A 25,323-nucleotide genomic window follows, 5' to 3' on the forward strand; every position below is an offset into this window, starting at 1 on the left:
TCAATTTTGCATTTGAAAAACCTGTGTAGAATGTTTCTCCTATTTTGATTTTGGAATTCACTCTTCAATTGTCAAAATGCCGTCCGAGGAAGAAGAGCAGCGTATCAAAATTTTGCTCGCGCATCACGAAAATCCGAGCTACTCGCACGCAAAGCTGGCAAATCGCCTAAAAGTTGCCAAATCAGCCGTTACAAATGTAATTAAAGTGTTTGGGGAACGTTTGTCGACAGCCAGGAAGTCTGGATCGGGGGAAAATCGGAAACCGGAAGCCGCTGAGACGACAAAGAGAGTTGCCGGTAGTTTCAAGCGAAACCCTAACCTCTCTCTCCGAGATGCCGCAAATAAGCTGGGTGTATCGTCTACAACCGTGCATCGAGCCAAAAAACAAGCCGGACTATCGACTTACAAGAAGATAGTTACTCCAAATCGCGATGATATTTAAACAAAATACGACGGCCAAAGCGCGATCCCGGAGGCTGTACACGACGATGTTGACGAAGTTTGACTGCGTGGTAATGGACGACGAAACCTACGTCAAAGCCGACTACCAGCAGCTTCCGGGACAGGAGTTTTGTACGGCAAAAGAAAGGGGAAAGGTAGCAGATATTTTCAAGCACATGAAACTGTCAAAGTTCGCAAAGAAATATCTGGTTAGGTAAGCCATCTGTAACTGTGGCTTGAAAAGCAGCATTTTCATAGCTTCCGGGACTATCAACCAAGAAATTTACGTGAAAGAGTGTTTCAATAAACGTCTGCTGCCTTTCCTGAAGACACACGGTTGTTCCGTACTGTTTTGCCCGGATTTGGCATCTTGCCATTACGGTAAAAAGGCCATGGAGTGGTATGCCGCCAACAACGTGCAGGTGGTTCCCAAGGGCAAGAACCCTCCCAACACGCCAGAGCTCCGCCCAATTGAGAAATACTGGGCTATTGTCAAGCGGAACCTAAAGAAGACCAAAAAACTGCTAAGGACGAGCAGCAGTTCAAGGCAAACTGGCTTTCTAGGCGAAGAAGGTGAACAAGGTGGAAAAAGTGGCTGTACAAAATCTGATGGCAGGGGTTAAGCGTAAGGCCCGGCAATTCGGATTTGGAAAAGCGGAAACCTAATTGAATATTTTTCCTGAATTTTATACTAATTAAACTTGATAAAGAAATTTAATTTGATTTTTTTAATAAACGATTTCACCGATTTACACGCGTTTTCCCTTGATCAAATTTTGACCGTATCACCCTTTAAAATCCGGGAAACCGGGCCGGATCAAATTTTTCCCAAATTTTATTCTTTATACCCGGGCAAACCCGGATAAAATTGGGCAATCTGGCAACTTTAAGCTAAACTAAGCTTGCCATATTGCCAGATTTTATTCGGACTTACCCGGATGATTGATAAAAAATTTGAGAAAGGTCCGGTCGGGCAAAATTGCCCAGATTTATCCACGTTATTTACAAAACCAAACAAAAAAACTCAGATTGAGTTATTATAGTTTGATGATTTTTGCGTCCGAAAACAACATTTTTTATGGAAGTTTTATGAAATTAATTATTAAAGTGGAACAGTTTTGCCCGGGTATTGCCCGGTTCTTGGGATGAAAATTTTGAAATCAAATGCCCTGATTGTGCCAGGTTTTAAGATAGGCTTGCCCAAGCAATTAAAAGTCCCATAAAACAGGTACGAAAACGCCAAATTTAAGCTCTTAATGACACTTGCAAGTTTAAAAAAAGTCAAAATGACCTTCTATTCAGCTTCCAGCGGCCTTTTAATTCAGCTTCCAAAAAATCGTGAAATGAGCAAAAAAGTTTCTCTCTTTCTCCCTAGGCATCAGTTCCTACCACCTTCTCTTGATTATTTACTTTGCCGAGATTTGTTAAATTTTTGCTCGATTGCTTCTTTCCAACATATCCTACATATATCGCATAAGAATGGTCACTCAAGTAATCAAATTACTTATTGGAATAAAAACTTGGCTGGCTTGGAAATCGAGCCCCGACTTTCGTGGTGGCAATCGAACACGCAATCCCGTTTTAAGTACTTTTGTGTCCTTTTTGTGACTACAGTCCCTTAAACATATATGTACTATTAATTGTAGTAATGTAATCACTTTTGCAACTTCCAAGTTCATTATTGGGAGCATATAGTTCATTCACGGTTCTTTTTTGAGAAGTGTTAAAGAAAAAAAAATTAACGTTAATTTTTGTACGTAAATTTCACTCAAAATGAAAATGTTTGGCCGGAAAGTCTTCATACATTAGGGTCCTTTTAAAAATTGTAGTTTTTGTTCTAAAATTTAAAATGTTAGATAACCAAAATTCATTCAATCAAAGCTTAGAATCAAAACGACATAGTGAAAATCAATGTAAGAAAGCCATTAAATTGGCTTTTGAATCCTTTCGATGTTATTTGACACTTTTTGGCTTCGACTGTTTCTAGATATGTTGTTAAAAATAACAAAATTTTAAAAATTTGAATGAAATAATTTGATTTTGCCTTTATTAAAGTGGCTCCTTTCCTAATAAAACGAATAGATGTCACTATTGAAGCTTCCAATAAGACAAATAATATATCTCACGAATACTACCTAAGAAACAACTCAACTCAGTTATAAGTTTGTTTTCGACTCCAAGTTATTAATGAGGAAAATAAAAAAGAGTATGTATATTGTGCCTCAAAAAACGAAGCCTTTCTTCCATTTCTCCAAAATTGTTTGAAATATGGAAAACCACTTATATCACGGACCTGAAAAAAAAATGGTATTATCCCACCAGAATTTTTAGTGAGTGTTTTTCCCCCTATAAAAAAAAAACCACCAGTGGAGATGCAATTTTAGCTAGCTAACTTAGAGTCAAATCCGTTGATAACAGTAATCCCGTAGCTTTGAAAAAATTAAACGGGATACGCTCATACTGGGCAATTATTAATTCAAATCTTTCGCGGAAAATTTCGGTAGATGTTCATTTCTTGATAAAACGCAAAATCAATTTACAAGAGTACATGAGGTGCTTTGGGTTAAATTCAGATTGAAACCCACAAAGTCAGAATTAAATAAAAATAGAGATTAGAGGTTAAAAGTCTGAAACAAATTTCCTTTCTTGACTAGTAATAGAAATGCTTATTTGGAATCTGAATTCTGGAATTGTTTTTTTTTTGTATATTTAGAAAATCGTATTGAAATTCAGAAACATTTCCGAAATTCTAATACTAAGTTCAGGTTCAAGATAAAGATTTAAAACTAATATGTATCAGTAACCTAAATTCCGATTCAGATTAAGTTCGTAAATAAGTTTCACAATCAAGATTTAATTATCAAGATGACTATTTCGTTGGGGAATTCAAATTGCAAGAAACACCATACTTATAATTTTGATATCGTTCAGTTTCAAAATTTCAAATTCTTCACCAAGTCATTTTGAATACCGTAACATGGGGTGAATCGGATCAATTTTTGTACTATTTCCGTAATATTTCTGTCAAATGAGGCTCTTTTAGCACCCGATTCGTTACGGTGTCTCTGGGAGAAAACTTTATTCATCGAAAATAAGCATCGCTAATTTTTGCACCATTCGAAAGCTGGGAATTTTCCCTTTCATTTGAGCCCAAATTTCAAATAATCCACCGGGGGTTCTAAAACATTTTATGTTTTTGAAGATTTTTTAACCTTTTTAACGGTTTGTTCAAATACAAAATCATACTAATCACTGTGAAAACGCTCGACTTACCTTTAGCGTAAATCCAACATCGTTTGTCAATAACACGATTTACTAGGAAATTTCTCGGGCTACAATTTTGTAGAAGACAACAAAGTGATACAAAATGAGAGAAAAGAGTTGGAATGTCACAAACAGAGTGATTTTTATTTCATTTGAAAAATCTAATAAAACTTCTCACCACTGATTGTACTAAGACCAGAAAAGTATTCTACGAGCTTAGTTATTGATTGTAAAGTGTATAAATGTCCAAAACGGTTTATTTACATTGATAAATCAATCTTCTACATGAATTTGATCAGGATTTTCTGAAGTTATGAGCATTTGTAGGGTTTTATTCTGGAAAAAATGTCTCCCGCCTTTCTTGAAAATTTAGTTATTTATATTTTGAGTTAAGTTAGTTTGAATACTTTATGAACAAATATTTGGTACTAGGAAACAAATTAGATTTACTTCTTACATGTAAGACCACATTTTAAATAATTCACCTGGATTTCAAAACTAAACATCTTTGTTGAAAATCTTTCATACTTTTTGATGATTTCTGAAGGTTATAAATTTTGATTGATTGTAAAACCTTAGACACGGGTATCATAAGCATGATAAAGTGTCATATATAAGATAAAAAAAATCAAACTATTGTTTATGTTTGATTGCATAAATTGCATTTGATTGCAATAAATTGGGAAAAAAATGAACCAAAGCTGGCTTGCAACAAACTTGTATACAATCTACATTGCATAAAATCAAACAACCGATAAAATCAAACATTTGAAAAAAAATCTAAACGACAGATGACATTACTCCCATCTTCAACAGTTTGGCTTTCGCTCTTTCAACTGTTTGAATTTTTGAAGAATGTATCAAATTTTTGTTTAAAATACCTCTTTATTTATTTCCCACTTCGAGATTTTTGGAAAAATCGGAGTGACAAAAAAAGAACGTGATATTTGTTTCGGAATAATAAAACCCCAAAAATGCTCATAACTTCAGATAATCCTGATAAATTTTATGTAAAAGATTGATTTTTCAATGTAAATAAACTGATTTGAACATTAATACACTAGATTTTTCTAATGAAATAATAATCACTCTGTTTGTGACATTCCAACTCTTTTCTCTCATTTTGTATCACTTTGATGACTTCTACAAAATTGTAGCCAGGGGAATTTCCTATTAAATAAAGTTATTAACATATGATGTTGGATTTACACTAATGGTTAGACGAGCGTTTCCACAGTGATTAGTATGATTTTTTTTTTGAAAAAACCGTTAAAAAGATTAAAAAATCTTAAAAAATAAAATAAAATGTTCTAGACCCCCCGGTGGATTATTTCAAATTTGGGCTCAAATGAAAAGGAAAAGCCCAGCTTTCGAATGATGCAAAAATTAGCGATGCTAATTTTAGATAAATAAAATCGTTCCACAAGAGACACCGTTCCAGGGGGAAAAAATTAAATTTAATTAAGATTTTTATTTCCAGACTTCCTACGAAACCTGGAAGCTCTTTTCTTCTAGAATCATCTCAAAAGTAAATTTTCTTCAGTTCTCCATTATTTTCCACAATCTTGAACTATTTTTAAGACTTTTATGGCCATGTCCCGATTAATCCCTCGATTAGTGAGCCAAAGAATGTTTTGTTAAAATGAGTCACAGTTCAAGGCAGGCAATTTTCCAAAATAATGTTGAAATAGATAACAATAATGATGATTGCTTGTTAATCCGATCGAAACCATCCCGATTCACCTCCATGTCCCTACTCTCCCCATTTTATGGTACATAATTCAACTGAAAATTACAAATTTAAAGCAGAGTTTTAGTTGATTCTGCCATCTTTTTAAATGAAAAAAAACCTGCTGTTTTATTTTCTCAAATCATCCACAGGATTTAAATTGATTAATATTCAATGCAAAAGGGTTCTTTTAATTTTCCTGTAGAACAAATTGCTGAAAATTACTTTTTTTTGTATTGTTTAACATTGTTAAAAATGTAGTTTTTTCAAAAGCCAAATTTGAAATCAAAATCTAGAACTTGAATAAGTTTGCAAGAATCAGATTTGAACCCCAAAATTTTTAACTAGATCTTTTACTTTTGAAAGTTGGATTTAATTTGAAGGCTTTCTTAAAAAAACTTATTCTATTTTCAAATAATATGAGCTAAACTAACCACATTTTTGAGCCAATTCAAGAATTAAAATCATCTATTTTGTTACTAAGGAATCCTTTTTATAAATGAAGCTTACCATTTCAAAGATTTACGAATGCATTTTCAAAAGTTTCTATTGATAAGAAAAACTGCTTAAAAAACTTAACTTAAACTGAATAATGAAATATGTAAGAAAAAATAATTTTAACTAGCAGCAAAAATATCATAGTAATAAATTGTTCACCAAACCCCGCTCCCGTGAACCGATTCTTTCTACGGTCCTGCCTGTAAAGACAAGTGCTTTTTCAAAGACGTTTTAAAAGAGGATTTCAAAGAAAAAATTGAAAGTTTTAATTGGCTTTGGAAAAAGCTGACCTGCCGAAATCATCGAAATACCATATTTTAAAATTCCACGTTATGAACTTTTGTAAAGAAACGGATAAAACTACCCATTTCGATCTTGGCTTAACTTGGGTTAACCCTTCATTTCGTGATTTTTTATTTTTCCTTAAAAATCATTTTTAACAGTAGGAAATGATGAGTACATTAAGAAAAAAATTAAAATAAAATACGATTTTTCACTTTTTTCATACATTAATTGTTGCAAGTTTGTTACTTTATGAAACGAAGGGTTAAACTAAAAGTTGCAGAATTGTCATCAAAATCCAAAGAACAACTGCTTAAGTCTACAGTGATGGTTATAATTTATTTCTGAATGATTATAATTTTTTTCTGAATGATTATAATTTTTTTCTTTTAATCTTGTAAAGTTGTCTTGAAATTCATCGTTTTTTAACCAATAAAAAAGATCAGAAGATAATTGTACAAATTAGGCCATATGTCATGCTTTTTCTTTAAATTTTGTTTGATGTTTGTGCTTTAAAGTATACCAGTTATATTTTGACTTATTGTCTTATTGAGTAAATTAGTGATAAAATGCAGATAACAAAAGTTATTGAAATTTAAAATTTGAGAAATTTTTTTTCTTAAAATGACTTTTAGTAAAGAAATTAAAAGAATATTAGAAATTTGAACAATAAATAAGCCCTTTTATTAAAAACACCGTGTTGTGGGAATTTGGCAAAATAAGATTGTATGCAAGTTAGTTGCACACAAGATTTTTTTTTCAGTTTGCTCCAATTTATTTATATTTTGAATTTTATAGGGATGAATAAAACGATAGTTTTTTAAATTCCCAGACAAATTGACAACAACGGTATTTTGAATTATTTTTTATTCTCCATGATGTTCCAACTTCAAGTGACGAAGGATTTTCAATTTTGTTCCGGCTTAAGTAAAATATCATGTAAATGGCTACTTGAAGTCAGATAAGATCGGATATGAGTCCGCCATGTTTGCAGATTTTTAAGGCGATTTCGCTCAATTTGATTTTTTGAGCGGGCTTAAAGAGAGAATAAAACAGTCTGCGCCCAGCAGTGCAACCAGATTACTAGAATTGGATTCGGTACACCTCTAATTTTGCCTATCAAATCGTTCTCTTCTATCATTATTATATAGGTTAAATTTTTGTCGTTTATTATTTTTTTTTCTTTACTTAGTCAAAATATCATTTGAAAATATTTCTTTTAAACATACCAAACGAGTAAGGGCTATTTTTAGTCCCCAAATATTTTAATCTTTTAAAGCCTTTTCAATACGAATATCTCTGTGATATTACTAGGATGAATATTTTAATGTCAGCGCTATAAAAACTGATTTCCAGATAACGTCCTGCATTTGCTTCGGAATTAAGCTGTACGTGGTTTTGGCTAATTGGTATTTTAAAAATATGAAATTCATCAGTTTTGTTTGAATAATCTTTTTGATGTTCCACAGTGTTGCCAAAAATGTGTAAAAAAAATTAATTTTCTAAAGGCTAAATATCTTTCAATTAAATTCTTGAAATAATACAAGATACAAAAATTTTTTTCGATATTTTTTCCTTTTTTGGTTCCGGATATCGGTATTTCGAGCAACCACTTATCTGCATCATTGATGTTAGTAATTGACTGCCACGACATTGTTAGTTTGTTGGACGTGAGTGCTGGAAACATCTCTCCATTCTCGATTAAATCTTCCAGAACATGGTATGGTGCATCCTATGAAGCGTATTTCCGACTAAAAACTAATCGGTTGACGCATCGTTGTGCAAGAAGTGTATTTAAGTGCACTGCTGGCTAATCGATTTAGAAATAAAAAAAAAATCAATTCGTTTTTTTTCTTGCTTTCTAAAGTAAAAAAATCCTTTTATTGAATTCTCCATTTGAATATTTATTTCAAACTTATTTGAAAGAAAATGAAGGAAATTTCCGGTAACACCCTAATTTGAAAAACAGAAACGGAAGGTAACAGGAAAAAAACATTCGCAAACTTCTAGAGACCGGTTGTCCTTGTCCGGTCCATATGCAACGGATGAGCTCGATTGGAATCTTTCGAATTGGTTCTGTTTTCTAGCGGTTGCCAATCTGTTTCGCACCAACGATATTTGAAGTATGCCGGAAACGGGTGTCCCGGTTCGTGAGATCAGTAAATTAACATTTAAAAAGGTCTTGTTAGAGCTCTTCAACATGCATTTTTTTTTCTTAATATTTGAGAATATTTAACATTGAAGATTGGTTCTAAAAGAAACTGGGTTAAAGTCGAAAAGAAGACTATTTACTTCTCTTTAATGTATCCACAAATCATTAAATAAATCACGAGCCTAAGCTCTTTTGCTCTCATATCCATTCGCGTATTTCTATGATAAGCAATAAATAAGCAAAACAAATGAATCATCCCATTGCAGCAGGTCCCAAGCAAGGATTTGTTTAAACAGGTGCGACACACGACGGTCATTGAGTGATTTCGCAAACTTTGTATATTTTTCATCATCATCTTTTCTCATTAGACCATTCTTTAGCGTTTGGCGTAACCCTTGAATGTCCATTTGTTTTTTTTTTTTGAACTGATGATTCAGTAAGTGAAAGTCTTTCCAAAACTTGTTTTCTTTGAAATTTTGTTTTCGTGTTTTTTTTTTGGTGAAATTGAGAATTGAACCCAGGGACTGGAAGGGTTAAAAAACTGCAAAAAAATTGACATTTTGTTGGCGAAAATAGTACAACCGTGTCGTGTTGTTGACCGGCGACCACCTCATCGTCGCATCTTTCGGGTGCCAACGAGGAAAAAAATAACTAAAATCATCAAGAAAAAATACCAACCATTAACATAACACTAAATTACATGTGGAATGAGAGAATACAAGTTAAAACAATAGTCTCAAGATTTTCGGTTCATTAATGGTTGCTTGGGTAATCTCTGAACACTTTTTTTTTGATATGCTTTGTTTCAATGAATGGGATTTTGTGCCAACTTTACTCCCGATTTGAGTTTCAATTAACTTTTTTTTTTTAATTTGATACTTTTCAACATAACCCAGAACCAAATTTCAAAAATCGTAAGCTTAAAATGAAGGGCTAAACTTCGACAAAATAAGTTGCAGTTTTTTAGCATTAGGAAAATGTTGATTAGCTCATCTTTTTCCGGACTGACGTTACTCGGATTGATATTAATATCAAACTGCAACAAGTTATAAATAAAATATCAACTTAAGGGGGTGGTAGCACTTTACAATTTTTGGCAGCACATCTAACACCATTAGCTGCGGCTGCCAGCTTCAGTCATAAATCGATCCACCGCTTGATAGCGATTGATTTCCCATTAAAAAACTCTCCCGCAAAGAGCTGCCAAAACTAACCTCGAATGAAAAACAAAAACATTGGCAGCGAAATTCAAATCGATCTCCTCCCCCTCGTTTTTCCTCTCGGAGCTGCATTTTCGTCCCAGTTCACCTTTCGAGAAAAAAAAACAAACTAGAACAGTAATCTTCACCCACAGATGTGTTGAGAGGTTCATAAATTTCACCGAAACACCCCAATATTTTCACTTCACGGTGTTTATGGTGCTAATCGGAAGTGTTGAAAGATTTCCTTGCATTTAAGGTATTAAAAAAAGCAAACAAACTGATCTGAAAAAGGGAATCCTCAAAGTTTGGTCTCTAAATATATCCCAGATCTCTCAAAAGAACGCGCCTCTCCGGTTTCGCTAAAACTTTGAACGACATTGATCCTGAACTACACCACAATTCAAGGTAGACAATTTCACTGGGACGAGCGAAAATTTAAAAAAAAAAACAACAACAAACCTGACGAGTGACATCTTTTCCCATCTAAACAAAAAAAAACAACGGTTCGGTGCGTGACTAGACGAAATTAACAGCGCGCTTCTTTCGGTGTAACGTTTCGTAAACAACTTTTATTTTAAGCAATTGATAGTGTGGGAAAAGTGTTTGCTGTCACGGATTACGGTTTGATTTGTTGAGTTGTTGTGAACTTCTTTGGATCTAACGGTACCGATTGTCGATTAATGTTGTTTTGTGTCTTGTCATGTAGCGCATATTTGATAGTTTGAAACCTGAAAAATAAATTGATGTTTATGGTAAAGTAATTTGAATGCCGGCAGATATCAAAGAGTTGCACTCTTGTGGCACTATAAAAATATATCTTCTCCTCATAAATAAGCAGTGGATTGAGATTTATAAAAAACAAACATTATCGATAATTAATTCTTCAAAGAAGATCCGTTACTAGTTTCTACAATTATCTACACTTTTAAAATATAAAGATTTTGATCAGAGTTTATTAAAAACAGATATAAATTAAAGTTTAACTAAGGTTTTTATTTTCTCCCCAAGTAACAATTTTAGCTTTATTATGGTCCGCCCAACTTCGTTAGGACTGTAGCACTAATCTTCACCAATGCATCACCAGCAACTATGATGGTTCATTAATGATAATTGCATCCTATTGATCTGGTAAAATTAATAACAAAAAAAACTATGTTTTCACCATATTATGAGCATCTTTTCTATTATCAGTCAAGATTTTTGGTAAAGTATGAAATAGTATCTTAAAATGAATGTGTCTCATCAATTCTTTAGAATAAGGAAGTTTTAATAAAAAAAAAATTTCTTGGAAAAAAAATCAAAAACATTTTTAAATAAATATAATTGTAAAACATGACATAATGACATGAACTTAATTAAAAATAGGCCTGAAAATATATTTTCCAATAATTGCATTGTGAATCCATCAGCATGACGTCATTTTTTGTCCTTCGATTTTGCAGCCAACAGTGGCAATATAAATAGCTAAGATTTGACGTTTCTCTTGCAGGCCAACACATTACACGTAAGATAAATTACTTATTTCTGAGTTGTTAATCATTAGTACAGTAAATGAGGACAGACTTTTTAAATACAAAAATAAGGGACACTTCACTTCACTTAACTTTGAAATTCTGTATATGACTTAAAATCGCATGAAACTAACACATTATATGGGTATTGGGTGAAAGGGCTGAACAAGTAGATCAAGATAAAATGAAGCACTGCCTGCCTTTATAAAACATTCAAAATAAAAACTTGGAGCATACTTCTTAGTTTACGTTTGAAGTTTGAAGTTTTAATATTTAGTGTATTCAGAACTCTTTCTAAACAACTAAAACAGTATCTTTGATGAATCTCATCAATACTGGTCACCTTAACGTAAACACTTTGTGAGTTCTTCCAACTTTTTGCCTTTGTATTAATCTGTATATATCTTGAACATGATTTACCCAAAGCTTGCAAGATTGCCTGGCTTAAATGGAGTTGTTAGGATATTTGCTGACATTTTTTGAGACTTAACTTTACTGCAAAATCAAACAAAAATTTAGTTATTTTAATTTACATTTTTGAGCAAGTTTAAACAAAATTATCATGAACGAGTTTTTGAAGCTTGTTGAAATACGATTCGAAATCTGCTAATGTGTTTCGATGATTCAAATCTTTTTATTTTGATTTTTGTTGAGTAGTACCTGGATTTTGACCAAATTAGCTTAGGATGTGGTCGGATTTTGGATATTTTTTTTAGACAAATTCCCGGACATTGTCAGGGCATAAAACAGTCCGGACTTGCCCGGCCCTAATACGTGTGGAAGCAACCATAATTTAACCCGTTGTTATTGTTTGGTAATTTGACGGTTTTCTTTTTCAAACAGGTTTAACAATGGTAATGGTAACAGATAAAGTTGAAATAATTCATTTAAAAATTTCCTTTTCATATTTATGGTAACATCGCGAGAACGTCTTATTTTTATATAATTAGTATAAGGTAATCTTAAATTGATTCAATTAAAGGAAACGTTAGAAAATCACCTCTTCTTAATTTATTGCTGAGATGCATAAAAACTAAACGGAGTCGAGAAAATAAATATTAGGGTTTTTAAATTTCAGTTATGAATTTGAGTTCAAGATCACAATGAAAATCAAACTATTGAATCAACTTTAGAAAAATGTAATGATCCTAAAGCCAGTTTTTGAACATTGATAAGAAATATCAATAAAATGCAAAATATTTTTTTTCAATTTTGAATTTAATTTCCTTTTTATCATCAAACCAAGAATTCAAATCTTTTTTCATTGCGTAAAATATCAATTCGATTAATTCAAACGAGATTCGCGAGAGCAAAAATTGTAAAAGAACTTGAGAAAATAAGATCAACGAGTAAAATCTAAGTCTCCAAATTTATTTACAAACTAAGAAAACGCGTGCTTTGAATTTAAAAAGTGAGTTCAAGGAAGAAATTATGCTTCAATTATCTTCGAAAATTAACCTTTCATTTCATGATTTTTTATTTTTCTTAAAAAATCATTTTTAACACTTGGAAATGATGAGTACATCAAGAAAAAAAATTAAAATAAAATACGATTTTTCACTTTTTCCAAACATTAATTGTTGCAAATTTGTTACTTTATGAAACAAAGGGTTAAGAGTTTTGAATACCTTTTTGTAAAAAAATAGATTTCATAACTCTTAGATTTGAAGTAGCTGTGAGTCAGCATATTTTTTATGTTCAAATTTCCTTTGTTCAGAACATTATTCATTTTTTTTTTTAATAAATATTACTAGCTGATCCCGTACGAACTTCGTTTCGCTTTAAATCATTGGTACGTCAAAATGAGTTTAGAAAACGAATTCGAAACATTCTTTCGACAATTTAGGGGAAAAAATTCAACAGTGTTTAAATTTGCTACTATTACTATTACTTGAAATTCAAATTAAACGGTTGATTGGCTTTTTATTAAAATTTATGTGAGAGTGTTTTCTTCTCGATCGGTTGCAAAATCTAGACATTATGGCAGAAACATGTACTATTTGTTTGTGTGCACGATTCTTTTGCTTGACCTTCACACTTAAATTGGTATCAATTAACTGCCTCCAACAAAATTATTGCACAAAACACTGAATTTTCAATGAAACCCTCTTTTTCTGTCCCATGGCCCGAAATTCGATAATTGAAACCAATTTTACGTTCCTCAAAACTCCCTTGTGCCATTTTTTCTTTTCAAATTATATGTAAAATAACGTCAGGAACTTGAAAACAGTGATCAGTGAATATAGACGCCCCTTTCGCCGACCCTTGACACGGAACATGCTACCTGGAGTCAATTGCTCATGGTTTATAACCCTCATATGAACATTTTCATCTCAATCCGATGCATGATCACGACAATATCGTGAAAACAGTGAGCAACTAACATGGACGGCCTTTTTTTGACCACGATTCAAAACTTGACACCTGAAATAAAATATCTTTTCTGATGAACTCCCATGTGCCAATTTTCATTACAATTCTATGCTCAATCAAGAGAATTTCGTAAAAACAGTGCACAGATAATAACCCCTTTTGGCGACACCTGAGTCAAGATTTGAAACCTGAAAGCAAAAGAGCGTCCCTCAAAACTCCTATGCGGAAATTTTCATCTCAATCCAATGTAGAATAACGTCAAAATCGCAAAAACATTAAAGTTGGGTATGGACGACTCCTTCAACCGACTTCTGATCCGCAATTCGAAACTTGAAATCGATTGCTCGTCTCTCGAAATACTCATGTGCAAATTTTCATCACAATCCGATGTATAATAACGCCAATATCGCAAAAACATTAATCAGTTCATATGGACGACCCCTTTGGCCAACCCCTGACCCTAAATTTGATAACTGTAATCGATTGTTCGTCTCTTAAAACACCCATGTGCAAATTTTCATCACAATCCGATGTATAATAACGCCAATATTGCAAAAACATAAATCAGTTGATATGGACGACCCCTTTTGCCGACCCCTATCCCTAAATTTGATAACTGTAATCGATTGCTCGTCTTTCAAAACACTCATGTGCAAATTTTCATCACAATCCGACGGAAAATAACGTCAATAACGTGAAAACAATATTTGTCTTGTATGGACGACCCCCTTCAGAAGGGGTCGTCCAAAAATCTAAAAACATTTTTCATCATTCCTGGTCCTAATGAGCATCCATGCCAAATTTCAGATCTCTAGCTCTTAAGATTGCTGAGTCTATAGAGGACAAACAAACAAACAAACAAACATACAGATAATTGCTTTTTATATATATAGATAAAATATAAATAGAAAAGATGATAATATAGTTAAGAGTTGATAATCAAATGCATTTCAGGAAACAAATAACGAAAAAAAGAATGTTATATAGAAATTTACTCAAAAATATTTATTTGAAGCATAAAAAACCGCAAAATTCCATACCATGTACTAGTAGTACTGTTTAGAAACAGTGATTACAGGTAATAGAAATAAACAAAAAAATATCTACAAAGCGAAAAACAACGCAGTGATCCACATTCAATATGATGGAAGCTCAAATAAACGTATTCCTCCATTAATAAGCCATTGTCTCTATTCACCACACTTGAAGGGTGAAAAAAAAGAGCTGTTTAAAAATTGATAGCCAAAAATCGTAATAACTTTTTCTTTTCGTTGATTGAACTATGTCAAAGTCCATATAATACAATTTGACAATAATATTATGAAAGTTTTACAAAAAAAAGGCATGTCCAGCATTTTTAACCAATTTTTAACGATGAGCTAAACCATTGAAAAACATGAGCCAAGGCCAGGTAAGTTTTCAAAAAAAAAGTTACCACTTTGGATATAAATTCCAAAATTCTTTGAATTTGGAAGAAAATAATGTTCTACAAACTAAACTCTTTAAGTAATTCAACAAGACCAAATTTGTGAAATCCGAATCAATGGTTGGCAAATTTAAGCTGTTTCAATTTTTAGTACCAACTTTTTCTGGAGGTTGGGACTTAGAGTGTTAAAAATAAATCTTTCCGAGAGCATAATTTTGAAGACGTGCTTTACGTGTGTATTGCTTCTAGATGCACTGCTATCATAATTGCTTACAGCAAATTTAGCTTTGAGCATTTTTTCACCAAACACCTACGTCCAAACACAAAAAATTAACTGATTGTCATTATACGTACCTCAAATTTTTCTAATCAATCTAGAGTTCGTTCCAGCAGACATCACTTTTCTGCTCAGCTAGTGCAATTTTCGTGGTCCTAGGAGGGTTGCTTATCAAAAAGGATTAAGCGAACACTCACTCGTAAAAACAATTTTCTTCACTGGGAAACCAAAAAAACGGAAATTTCAATGATTTAAAAAAAAAAGTGTGCCAACATAATTTCTGGAAAATTTCTAAATTACTTTATTTTTAGTTACGTTCGAACCAATTGAACACCCAAAAGTGGTATAGAAAAGTGTTCAAAAATCGTCTTATTTCGTGAAAATCTAGAAAAAAAATCCGTTCTAAGTTGAAGCACTTTGAAAACCCTTTAAAAAATGAACCCAGCGTATTTTAAAGTTTTTCCTATACACAGCAAAAATTATTTTCTGTAAAATTACAGCAAATATCGTGTAACAAAAAGGAGCAGGACATTTACCGTAATTTTACAGGTCACAAAAAACACATGTCATTTATTTTTACGTGAACAAATTATTTTACAGGCTGATTTAAAATTGCAGTAGGGTAAATGAGCCTAATTTCGCTATATTTTGTCAGAGGTTTTTAGATTCGATATTATTGCGCCGAATCTTTAATACTTAGATATACAATTTTTTGGTAACTAAGTTCCAAATTTTTTTCTGAACTTGGTTTTGGTTTGAAATAATCATTTCAAGCCTTAATTTACGGAAAATATCATGTTTTATAAAGTGTGTCGGTGTTCCTAATTTGGCTCTAAATGTTCCTAATGTTAACATATGAGGAAAAAATGTATCAACGTCCCCAATATTACACTATTTGTTCCTGATTTTGCATATGGGTCTGTTTTTTTAATACTTTAATGAGAAAAATCTCAAAACTCACCTTTTTATAAATATTACAACGTTTTTGGAATATGAATGGAGAAATAAGGACTATTTAAATCCTACACAATAACTTTTTACACTAGTTTTGAAGAAAGTAGTGGATGTTGAGCTTATCCAAATTCAAACTTTTACTTTTCCAATGGATAAATTCATTATTTTTCAAAAGTAGAAAATTCATTGTAATGGATAGGAATAAGTACAGTCAAACAGAGCATCATGCAACAGCATGGTTCGATGCAACATTTGTGTACCACAACACTTATTTAACTTTTATTTTAATATAATTGATTAAAATTATCATTTAATGATAACAAAACGATGATGCCACAGTTTCTCACATCGTGAGAGAGCTTTATGAAGTTTTTGAATCTCATAGAAAATTCGAAACATTGATATATTTACATTTTTGATGCCGTAAAAAACTTTACATAATGTGACGGATTGACTTAGTGATATTACCTACAAACTTTATATGGAACTTATTATCCTACATCAACACTGTTGGCGTATGAATATTTTTCGGACAATCATGTAATTTTTAAAAATAAATATTCTTAAAATTCCGTTACCAGTCTGGGCTAAAATGCATCGACATGCAAATCAATGATTCACAGTTTAAATCTTGTTTTCATATGCTAGGATATGATGTAGAATTTTTGTAGTATTATTTATCTCTAAATGTATCCCTTATCCTTTCTTTTAAAAAAAATCTTCAACAGAAAAAATATAAACTTGAATTCTAACAGAATCTAAAATAACTGCGGATCGTGCTTTATGCGTGACGACATCACAAATATGTCAATAACTTTTCAAACATTTTTGTTTGATTTTCATTAAGAACAAAGATTTTTGCATACCCATTTTTCTTAGTAGGGTGAAAATCGCATGTTTTGTAAATTTGAAAATAACTGGTGGAACCAATTATTTTTCTGACTACGTTAATTTGATGTCCCATCTTAAAACTTTCGATGTACAAATGGTAGGATTATCAGTGGACATTAGGTTTTTAGAAGCCATTGAAGTTGAAAAGTGTTGCATGATGCCCCAAAAGATGTTATACGACGTATTTTATTGAGATTGTTTTTAATTTTTCCTTTCGATTCTGTTCTCGTTAAGAAGCTCTTTGTAACTTGATGGTTTCCTTCTCTGTCGCGAATGGTGCGTTCCTTACAACCTGGCGAAAATATTTTTTCAACATTTTTAGCTTTGAGATATACTGAAGTCAAAAAAAATCATGTTTTATTAGCTCAAAACTGTTTATTTTAACAGATCGTTGAAAATTATGTTAAAACACAATTCTATCAATCATATTTATTTCAAATACATTCTATGACTTTGATATAGTTTGGAAAACTTTGACTATGTCCATAATTAGGAACACATTGGAAAAAGTTTTCCTAACTGTGGACATAAGCTTTTTTAAGTTTTTACACGAAAAAATCATGGTTCTAACATACTTATTACCTAAATCATGATAAAAAACAATCCGACGAAAAATTTCAAAAAAATCGGTAGACAAATTCAGCTTTAATCTTCTATTTCTAAACAGGTGTTTTTTTAAGAAATTTGCTAACAATTCCATTCAATCTGGACATAATTTGAAACAATCCGGATTTTACGAAAAATCCTGTGAGTTAGAAAACTAATTTGTTTGTAAAATGAAAGTTCACATGATCCTTTACATTATCATTTTTTTGATAATTGTGATAAGTGAAAAATAACGTCAAAAACAGTCAAAATCGAACAGTATGTTAACATTAGGTACACATGCCACATTAGGAACACTTACCCTACTGTAAAATTTTGGTTCATTGAATTGATTTGGCTCAATTATCAGTTTTTTGTTTTTCGAAACTAAATCTATTTTTATCGGTGAAAATAAATGCAACACATGTATAACGTTCAATGACTTTATTCAACAACAAAAATGGAAACGTTCAAATGGAAACGACCTAAATTTGATCTAACAATCTCCAATCGCATTTGTTATTGGCGCTCCTGGGGACGGAAACGATGTGGTAACAAAATAGTTGTCCCCAGAATGTGCGCCACGGTTAAACACCTCTCTAGCCGCCACGACGTCAATCACCGGATATGTTTTCGATCACAAATCGGAGAACAGAACCCAAACAAAATAAAACCATTCGCCCGCTTCTTTCTGACGTTTCTTTTTTGATACCTGAATTAAATGCATGTTATTTTCAGTTGATTGGTTAAAAATAAAATAGAAAATCATTTGAAATTACAGTAAATATCCTATAACAAAAAGGAGCAGGCATTTACCGTGGTTTAACATGTCAAAAAAAAAATTTTTCGACCTGTAAAACTACGAAATCAAGCTCCTTTTTGTTACAGGATGTTTGCTGTAATATTGAATGATTCTCTAGTTAATTTTAAAACAATCAATTGAGAATTGCGTGTTTTGCACATTACGGGTTAAATTTTGTTAAAGGCAACCACTTTAAAGTACACGTAATAATCATTATTTTTTTCTGTGTAATTATATGAAACCATGAAGCGCCCTCCAAGTTTTAACTTACATCCCTAGGAATTTAAAAAATGCTGAGTGATCTTAATAGAGCTTTACTTTACAAAATTTGCTTAATAACTTCTTTCAAACCTACATTCTCGTTTAAGATTTGGCTGGAACCGATGAGAAAAACGTTGTTTGGCGAGGTGAAATTGCGTTGGCATTCGTCAGAATTTAGCTTAAGTAGTAAATATCAAATAAGATTCGTTAATGGCATTGTCTAAAATCAGAGCATGTTCTAACCCTTTTATTTAAAAAAGCAAATTTAAAAGTATTAGCCTAAAGTAATTTGCATTTTGAGTATCGCCCTTTGTAAAAACGCAGTTTATAACTCCGAATTGATAAAAAATATTTTATAACTAACATTTCGATGTTATGGTAGACTTCTTTAGTGCCTCTAGCTCTGTTTTAGCTACATGTTAGACTTTCAATTGTTGATATTAATTAAAAAACCGTGAATTTTTGTCAAATATTAGCCGCGTCCGGAGAACGTTATAAAAACAATGTATTAGTTTCGACAAGTTTCGTTGACATTTTTTTCAACAGTCGTCATGTAGAATCATTGCGCTCATCTGAGCGCTGGTTTTAAAAACAATAACAACTTCGGTTTTAGAGTGTTACACTGGACTACGGTAAGCTTTGTCTGAAAATTTCAAAGTTTTACACACACCTCCCATAATTTTTTTTTTCGTTGTTTTTACTAGCACAAATAGCAATAAAATTTCTAAAGAAGTTTTAATCAATCCTGAATAAGCTCAATGAGTTTAAGTTTTGTATGGAAAACAAAATTATTCATTACAAAATCTCTAGAGATGTACTAAAGTTAAAAAAAATGAAACTTTCATGTGAAGAAACAACAAATCTAACTTGTACCCTAGAAAAGATAATCAAAGGTTTGTATACCTATACTATACTATTTTTTCAAAATATTTTTCTTGAATTTGAGCGTTTAACTGTTAATAACCGTAGGATGAAAATTAAAAAATTACAAAAAACTGCTCTGCCAAGCCAATGAGTTTAACCTCGGCAAAAATATTTCAATCAGATTTTTTTTTATTTCGAAATGATTATAACTTTTTTCATGAAATACTTAGCTTCTTGTCATGATAGCAAAAAATGAAGCTTAGGAATAGGGCCAGGGCCGTAGGAAGAATTGCCTCAAGGGGGGTTTTTATGACAATTTTTTTCATATTACATTGAAATGTTTGAAAGCTGCATACATAAAGAATAGTAAAATAGTTATACTAAAAGTATCTCATAACTTGGGTTTAAGTTTTTTTTATATCATTAATTATGCACTTGAAATCATTACTTCCAAAAATAAGTCCTATAAACAAATGTTGGGTTTTTTTTGAAGCTTTCAAAAATAAATGAGAGATCTTGAAGGCTTCATTTGATGGAAAAACTTGTTTGGGGTTCAAATCAGATGTATTTTCCACTCTTGCAAACAGAGTTTAGTTAAATCTTTGTTTATTGTCAAGTATCTGCAATATCAATAATATTAAATAAAATATCTTTCCAGCTCATTTTTTATCAACAATAAATTATCTTTGATAATTTATTTCCTTATTTTAATCCTGTGAAAAATAAATAAAACTAAAATTAAGATTGTTCAAAAAACGGTATTTTGAAAATGAATTCTGATCTTGTTTTATAATAGTGGTTTTCACCTGTTTTTTTGTTGTGTTTTAAACAATTTCGAATTTGAATTCCGCATCCTTATTCTGCATTTTGAACCTGAATAAAAATTTTGAATACCTAATGAGAAAAATTTCAAATCCAAATCTTAAAAATGGTTTATTATTTTAAATATTTTCTTTTAATATTCTGGAATGATGACTTTCGAACATGGAAATTGAATTTATTTTCGTTTTAAATGCAAAACCAAGATTCGAATCAGGATTTTGTCCCATTGATGAACCGGACTGAAAATCAAGAACAATAAACTGGAAACAGAATCCACAATTCGGTCAAATACAATAAATTTAGATTAAAAAAAAATGGAACCAGAACATTGGAAATCATTCAAACCTAAGCTTATCAGATATTTTTCCGCACTTATCCTGACAGGGCAAATCCGGGCTATTTTTTCCAGGGATTGGATTTCAAAGTTTTCAATCCAAAATCTGAGAAATATTCAGACAAATTTAGGAATGCTTCAATTAAAATTTAGAAGAAAATTACTCGAAAAGATTTTTTTTCATCGAAACACTTCAGACAGTATATTTTGATGAACTTTGTTATCAAAATTGTTTTGAACGCAAAATAAAATTGTTATTACATATTTTAATTTTTTTTTTTTTGATTTTGCAACTAACGTAAAAAAAAATCGGGAAAAATCCGGGCAATCAGGCAACGTTGTTAGTGAGTCTAATTGTTTTGAAAATTCGATATTCGAGACTAAGAATTGTTTAAAAATTCATGCACCAACTTCTTTTGTGAATAACTTTTGAAAGCGCTTTCCGAGTACAGTCTTTAAATATCTATCAACAAGTGATAAATTTTTTGAAAAACTATAGTAGAATTGTGGACGTGGAATAATATTTCAAGGTTTTTGTCTTAGTTTTGAGTCGAGATTGTTACTCTTAATTCTCTTAAATCGTTCATCAATTTTGATTACGAATTTGAAATTTTGAGTTTAGAGAATAACATTTTTTGGACTCTCATGAGGGGTAACCCCAACGGTTTAGAAAGCTTCGTTTTGTTGTAGTGAAAAAGGAAAAGATATACTTATTTTTCCTCTACCATTCTCATTCCGATAATTTTAAGATAAAAATATCAAAAGTCGCCATCCTGGTCTAGAAGTTCCATAACTAAATATAGGGAATCTTATGACTAGCTTGATTGGAGATGCGCTTCAAAAACTTAGTTTAGACTTTCAATAAATTATGATTAACTTAAAATAAAGGTCCTCCGTAAAAATGAGAAAATTATCTAAAAATTACGAATTAGTTTTTTGTAAAAAGTCGTTTTTTGGTATTATTTTATTTAAAATTTGCTTTTGAATATAAACAATGGTGTCACTTCCTTTTGAACTCTACATCAACTTGACTTCACTTCTTTTCTAACAAAACACTTTCGAAAAATCAAACAGCAGATTTATGATGTTTTCAACACATAAATCGTTTCGATTTATCCCAATATTTATCGTCCAAACCCCTTATGGCAGTTTTTGAAATATGTTTAACATTCTTGACTACCAGTAAAAACAATAAACCGTCACTTAATTTCATCCAGATGTTAGTGCGGGCTGTTTATTTTGCCGCCGCAGCAGCAGTTGCTGGTACCGGTAGTCGAAAAAAAAACATCCCACAATGTTTACATCTGCGCTGGACAAATGATGATAGAAAATAGTCGCTAAATGATACAACCACCCACTGGTTCCGCTTAAAACCGTCGACTTTCGCTCGCTGGTCAAGCACAGCTTTATTAGTAGGGAAAAAGATACAAATGATTGTTCAAGCTGGGGTTGTTCTGAATCACACCTGTGCAGAGGTTTAATTTCTGTCATTTGTAGTTCTTTATTGCTTTCTCAACTTATTTGAGATTTATTGAGGTCTTTATAGAGCCATTATCAAAACCTGTCCCACTATTTTTCAAAAACCAACACTTGCAAACAAATGTTTCCTATAAATATTGTTAGGTATACATTTTTTGAGAGAATTCAGCTAGCATGTCGTCATGATTAACCCCAGAGCTGCATAAATTTGATAAATGATCCCATGTCTATTCATCCGGGTCTGGCTGCTGGTGGCTCCAGAGAGCTGCCATAATGCGACAAAACAACCGCAAACAATGAAGAGCACGACGGGCTTTAACCTGAGTTATCTCTTTTTTCTTCTAGGGCCCTGAACAAATTCACGTGTCCAAGTTCTACAAGGAAGCCAAGGATGGCAAATACATCAGCTGCATCTCCGATGATGCCCGCACACTGTACCAAATGTTCCGGAAAGGGGTCATCGAATCAAATAATGGTCCCTGTTTGGGCTGGAGAGACAACTCGCATTCCCCCTATCAGGTGAGCTCTGTCCACATTTCACTCTAAAAATTATCAATCGAACTTCTCCCGTGTTTTTTAGTGGATGAACTTCAACGAGGCACTACTGCGGGCGAAAAATTTTGGTTCCGGCCTAATTGCTCTGGGCCTTCGTCCCGGACCCAGAACCTTCGTCGGAATCTATTCGACCAACCGGCCCGAGTGGATCCTGTTCGAGCAGGGCTGTTACTGTTACTCGCTGGTGGTGGTTCCACTGTACGACACCCTGGGACCGGATGCATGTGCGTTTATCATTAGCCAAACCGAAATTAGCGTAGTCGTGGTGGAAGATGACAAGAAAGTGAACCTGATACTCGACAAAGCGTCCAAGTGAGTACTGTTGTGCATTTTTAACGTTCGCCTTAGAACAATTTAAAAAATCCTGAAATAATTCCTTAAAAAATATGAGCCACTGATTCCAGCGTAAGTTTTATTGAACTTTTTAAAACATCAGTTTTTGGCACGTATTGATTAGTTTCATTAAAGATTTATTAACTTCGACATCAGATTTAAGTTCATTGAGATTTATTGTTTAATTAAATTAAATTCGAGATAACACCAGAATAAAGGTATTGATAGTTGATTTAACCTTCCTTCTGGGTTAGGGTCTAATGACCTAAACCAGGGCTGAGCAACCTCTGGCCCACGGGCCGTATTTATTTCTTCACTTTTTTCTAAGATAGAATGTTTATCATAACAAAATACTAGTCCATACTAAACCAAAGTTGTAAAAAAAATTCTCTCACGTATCTGCATCGGGCAAATCCGGGCTATTTTATCTAAAAACAAAGAAAAATTCGAGCATTGAACTCCATAATTTTCAACCCAAAATCCTGGCCAGATCCCAGCAAATTTGGGCAAACTCCAGGAATCATTCAACAAAAATTCAGAATAAATACACTTAAAATAGATTCTTTGTCAACGTAAGACATCAGTAGTTTTTAAATCGTATTTTAGGCTGTTACATAACTCTTCATTATTATTTTGATTAAAATTGCTTAAAAAATATTTTTTGAACGCAAACATAAAAAAAATTGTCAATTAGAGTTTTTAGTTTGATTTTGTTAATGAAGTGAATAAATCCAAGTAAAATCCGGACCTTTTTTCAACGAAATCCGGGCCGAATCGGATCTTTACCAAATATTATAATGTTCAATATTCTATAATCATGTCTAAATCTTAATATTGGTATCTCAATTTATCTTGAGAAATAAATAATCAGAAGACTAATAATAAACACAGTCATTTTTAATTAAAGTTGAAAATTGAGTACATTTTTTTTAGCTCTGTCAAAGATACAGTTTTTTGAAGGCAAATTATTTTTTGGAAAATTTAATTATTCTATGAAATTGGGCAAAATATGCTTCATTCATTGGCTCTTAAAAACGTCATGAATCAGCGTTAAAGACACTGCAAAAATATTTCTAAGCTTTTGATGATAAAATAATTTTTTATTCTATTACTCAAAAATTGATTTGGTTTTCTGCCATACTATAACCACAAATTTGGGCAAATTGAGTCATTTTTCTTGGATAATATCAACTTGCATTACCTTTATCAACATATGATTTCGATTGATCATTGTTAAAAAATCTTTCCCAGGAGTATCTAAATTGAATTTATCATCTGATATCTGTAAATCCAAATTAAAAAAAAAAAGATTGTATACTGTAACCTCGATTTTTGACGAAATTTGCCAAAAAGTCTGTGAAATTATAGGTTTTTCAACATCTTTTCTGGATACATTTTATCAGAAAAGGAGAAGATTTAATACCCAGCAAACACAAAATCGCATAAGAATGATAGCTCAAATCGTTTATAATGTTAATGTGAATTGCAATTCCTACAAAATAAGTTAACGATCGTAAAAATCCTCACTTAAAGTCGGTATAAATCGAATTTGATAAAAAGTCCGCCATGTTTGCAAATTTGCTCTCTCGCGCGGGAGATAAGAAAACTACATTGCCCGGAAAATAAAAAGAAGGTAAAATTTACCGAGAAGCGAGATGATTTTTTTTACCTTCTTAGCATTCACCTGGAAAAATGGTAAACAATACCATTTTCCCATTCACTGATTTAAAAGGTAAATGCTAGTTGGATTAACTAATTTCTTCAATGAAAATAAATACAAAATTCATTCAAAAATTGATATTTATTTAAAAAAATAGGGATATTTACCTTTAATTTATTTTTGAAATGTATCACCGTATTTAAAAATTTTTTGAGCCAAGTCCTTTCTTCGCCAGGCTTGTGGCAATTCGGCTTTCGCGTTCTTCCGAGCCACTATGGCCGCTGAATCCTCCTGCAGGTCCCTTCGGTCCGGTCAGATCCGGCTTTTCCGAAATGATGTCTGGAGGATGACGTGGTATAGACTTCGAAGCTCTGTGGACCGATCTGAAACAAAAGCAAAGTATTATGACGAGTACCAGCAAAACTTAATGATATCTAAGAAAACACTTACCATTCTGTTCCGATTTTCACATGTTGGGCACGAAGCAAAACTTCCTTCCTGAACGACAAAACAGCTTGACCTCAATTTACGGGTTCGGCAAATAGTAAGTAAGATTTACCTTTTTCGGATTCACCTTTTTTCTCGGTGAATTGTACCTTTTTTCCAACCTCTATTCAGGTAAATTTGA

The 25,323-nt window shown here is 32.2% G+C and overlaps 1 protein-coding gene across 7 annotated transcripts in view; it reads left to right on the forward strand.

Annotated features, from left to right (window-relative positions):
• The window catches only part of LOC129744058 (long-chain-fatty-acid--CoA ligase 1), a 107,326-nt gene that overhangs the window by 71,902 nt on the left and 10,101 nt on the right, over positions 1–25,323 (forward strand). For all 7 annotated transcript variants that reach the window (XM_055736389.1, XM_055736393.1, XM_055736391.1 and 4 more), the window contains 2 exons: positions 22,493–22,666; positions 22,728–23,014. In XM_055736389.1, the coding sequence (XP_055592364.1) occupies positions 22,493–22,666; positions 22,728–23,014 (461 nt within the window). The remainder of the gene's footprint in view (positions 1–22,492; positions 22,667–22,727; positions 23,015–25,323) is intronic.

This window comes from Uranotaenia lowii, chromosome 2 (assembly GCF_029784155.1).
Source record: "Uranotaenia lowii strain MFRU-FL chromosome 2, ASM2978415v1, whole genome shotgun sequence".
Taxonomy (NCBI): domain Eukaryota; kingdom Metazoa; phylum Arthropoda; class Insecta; order Diptera; family Culicidae; genus Uranotaenia; species Uranotaenia lowii.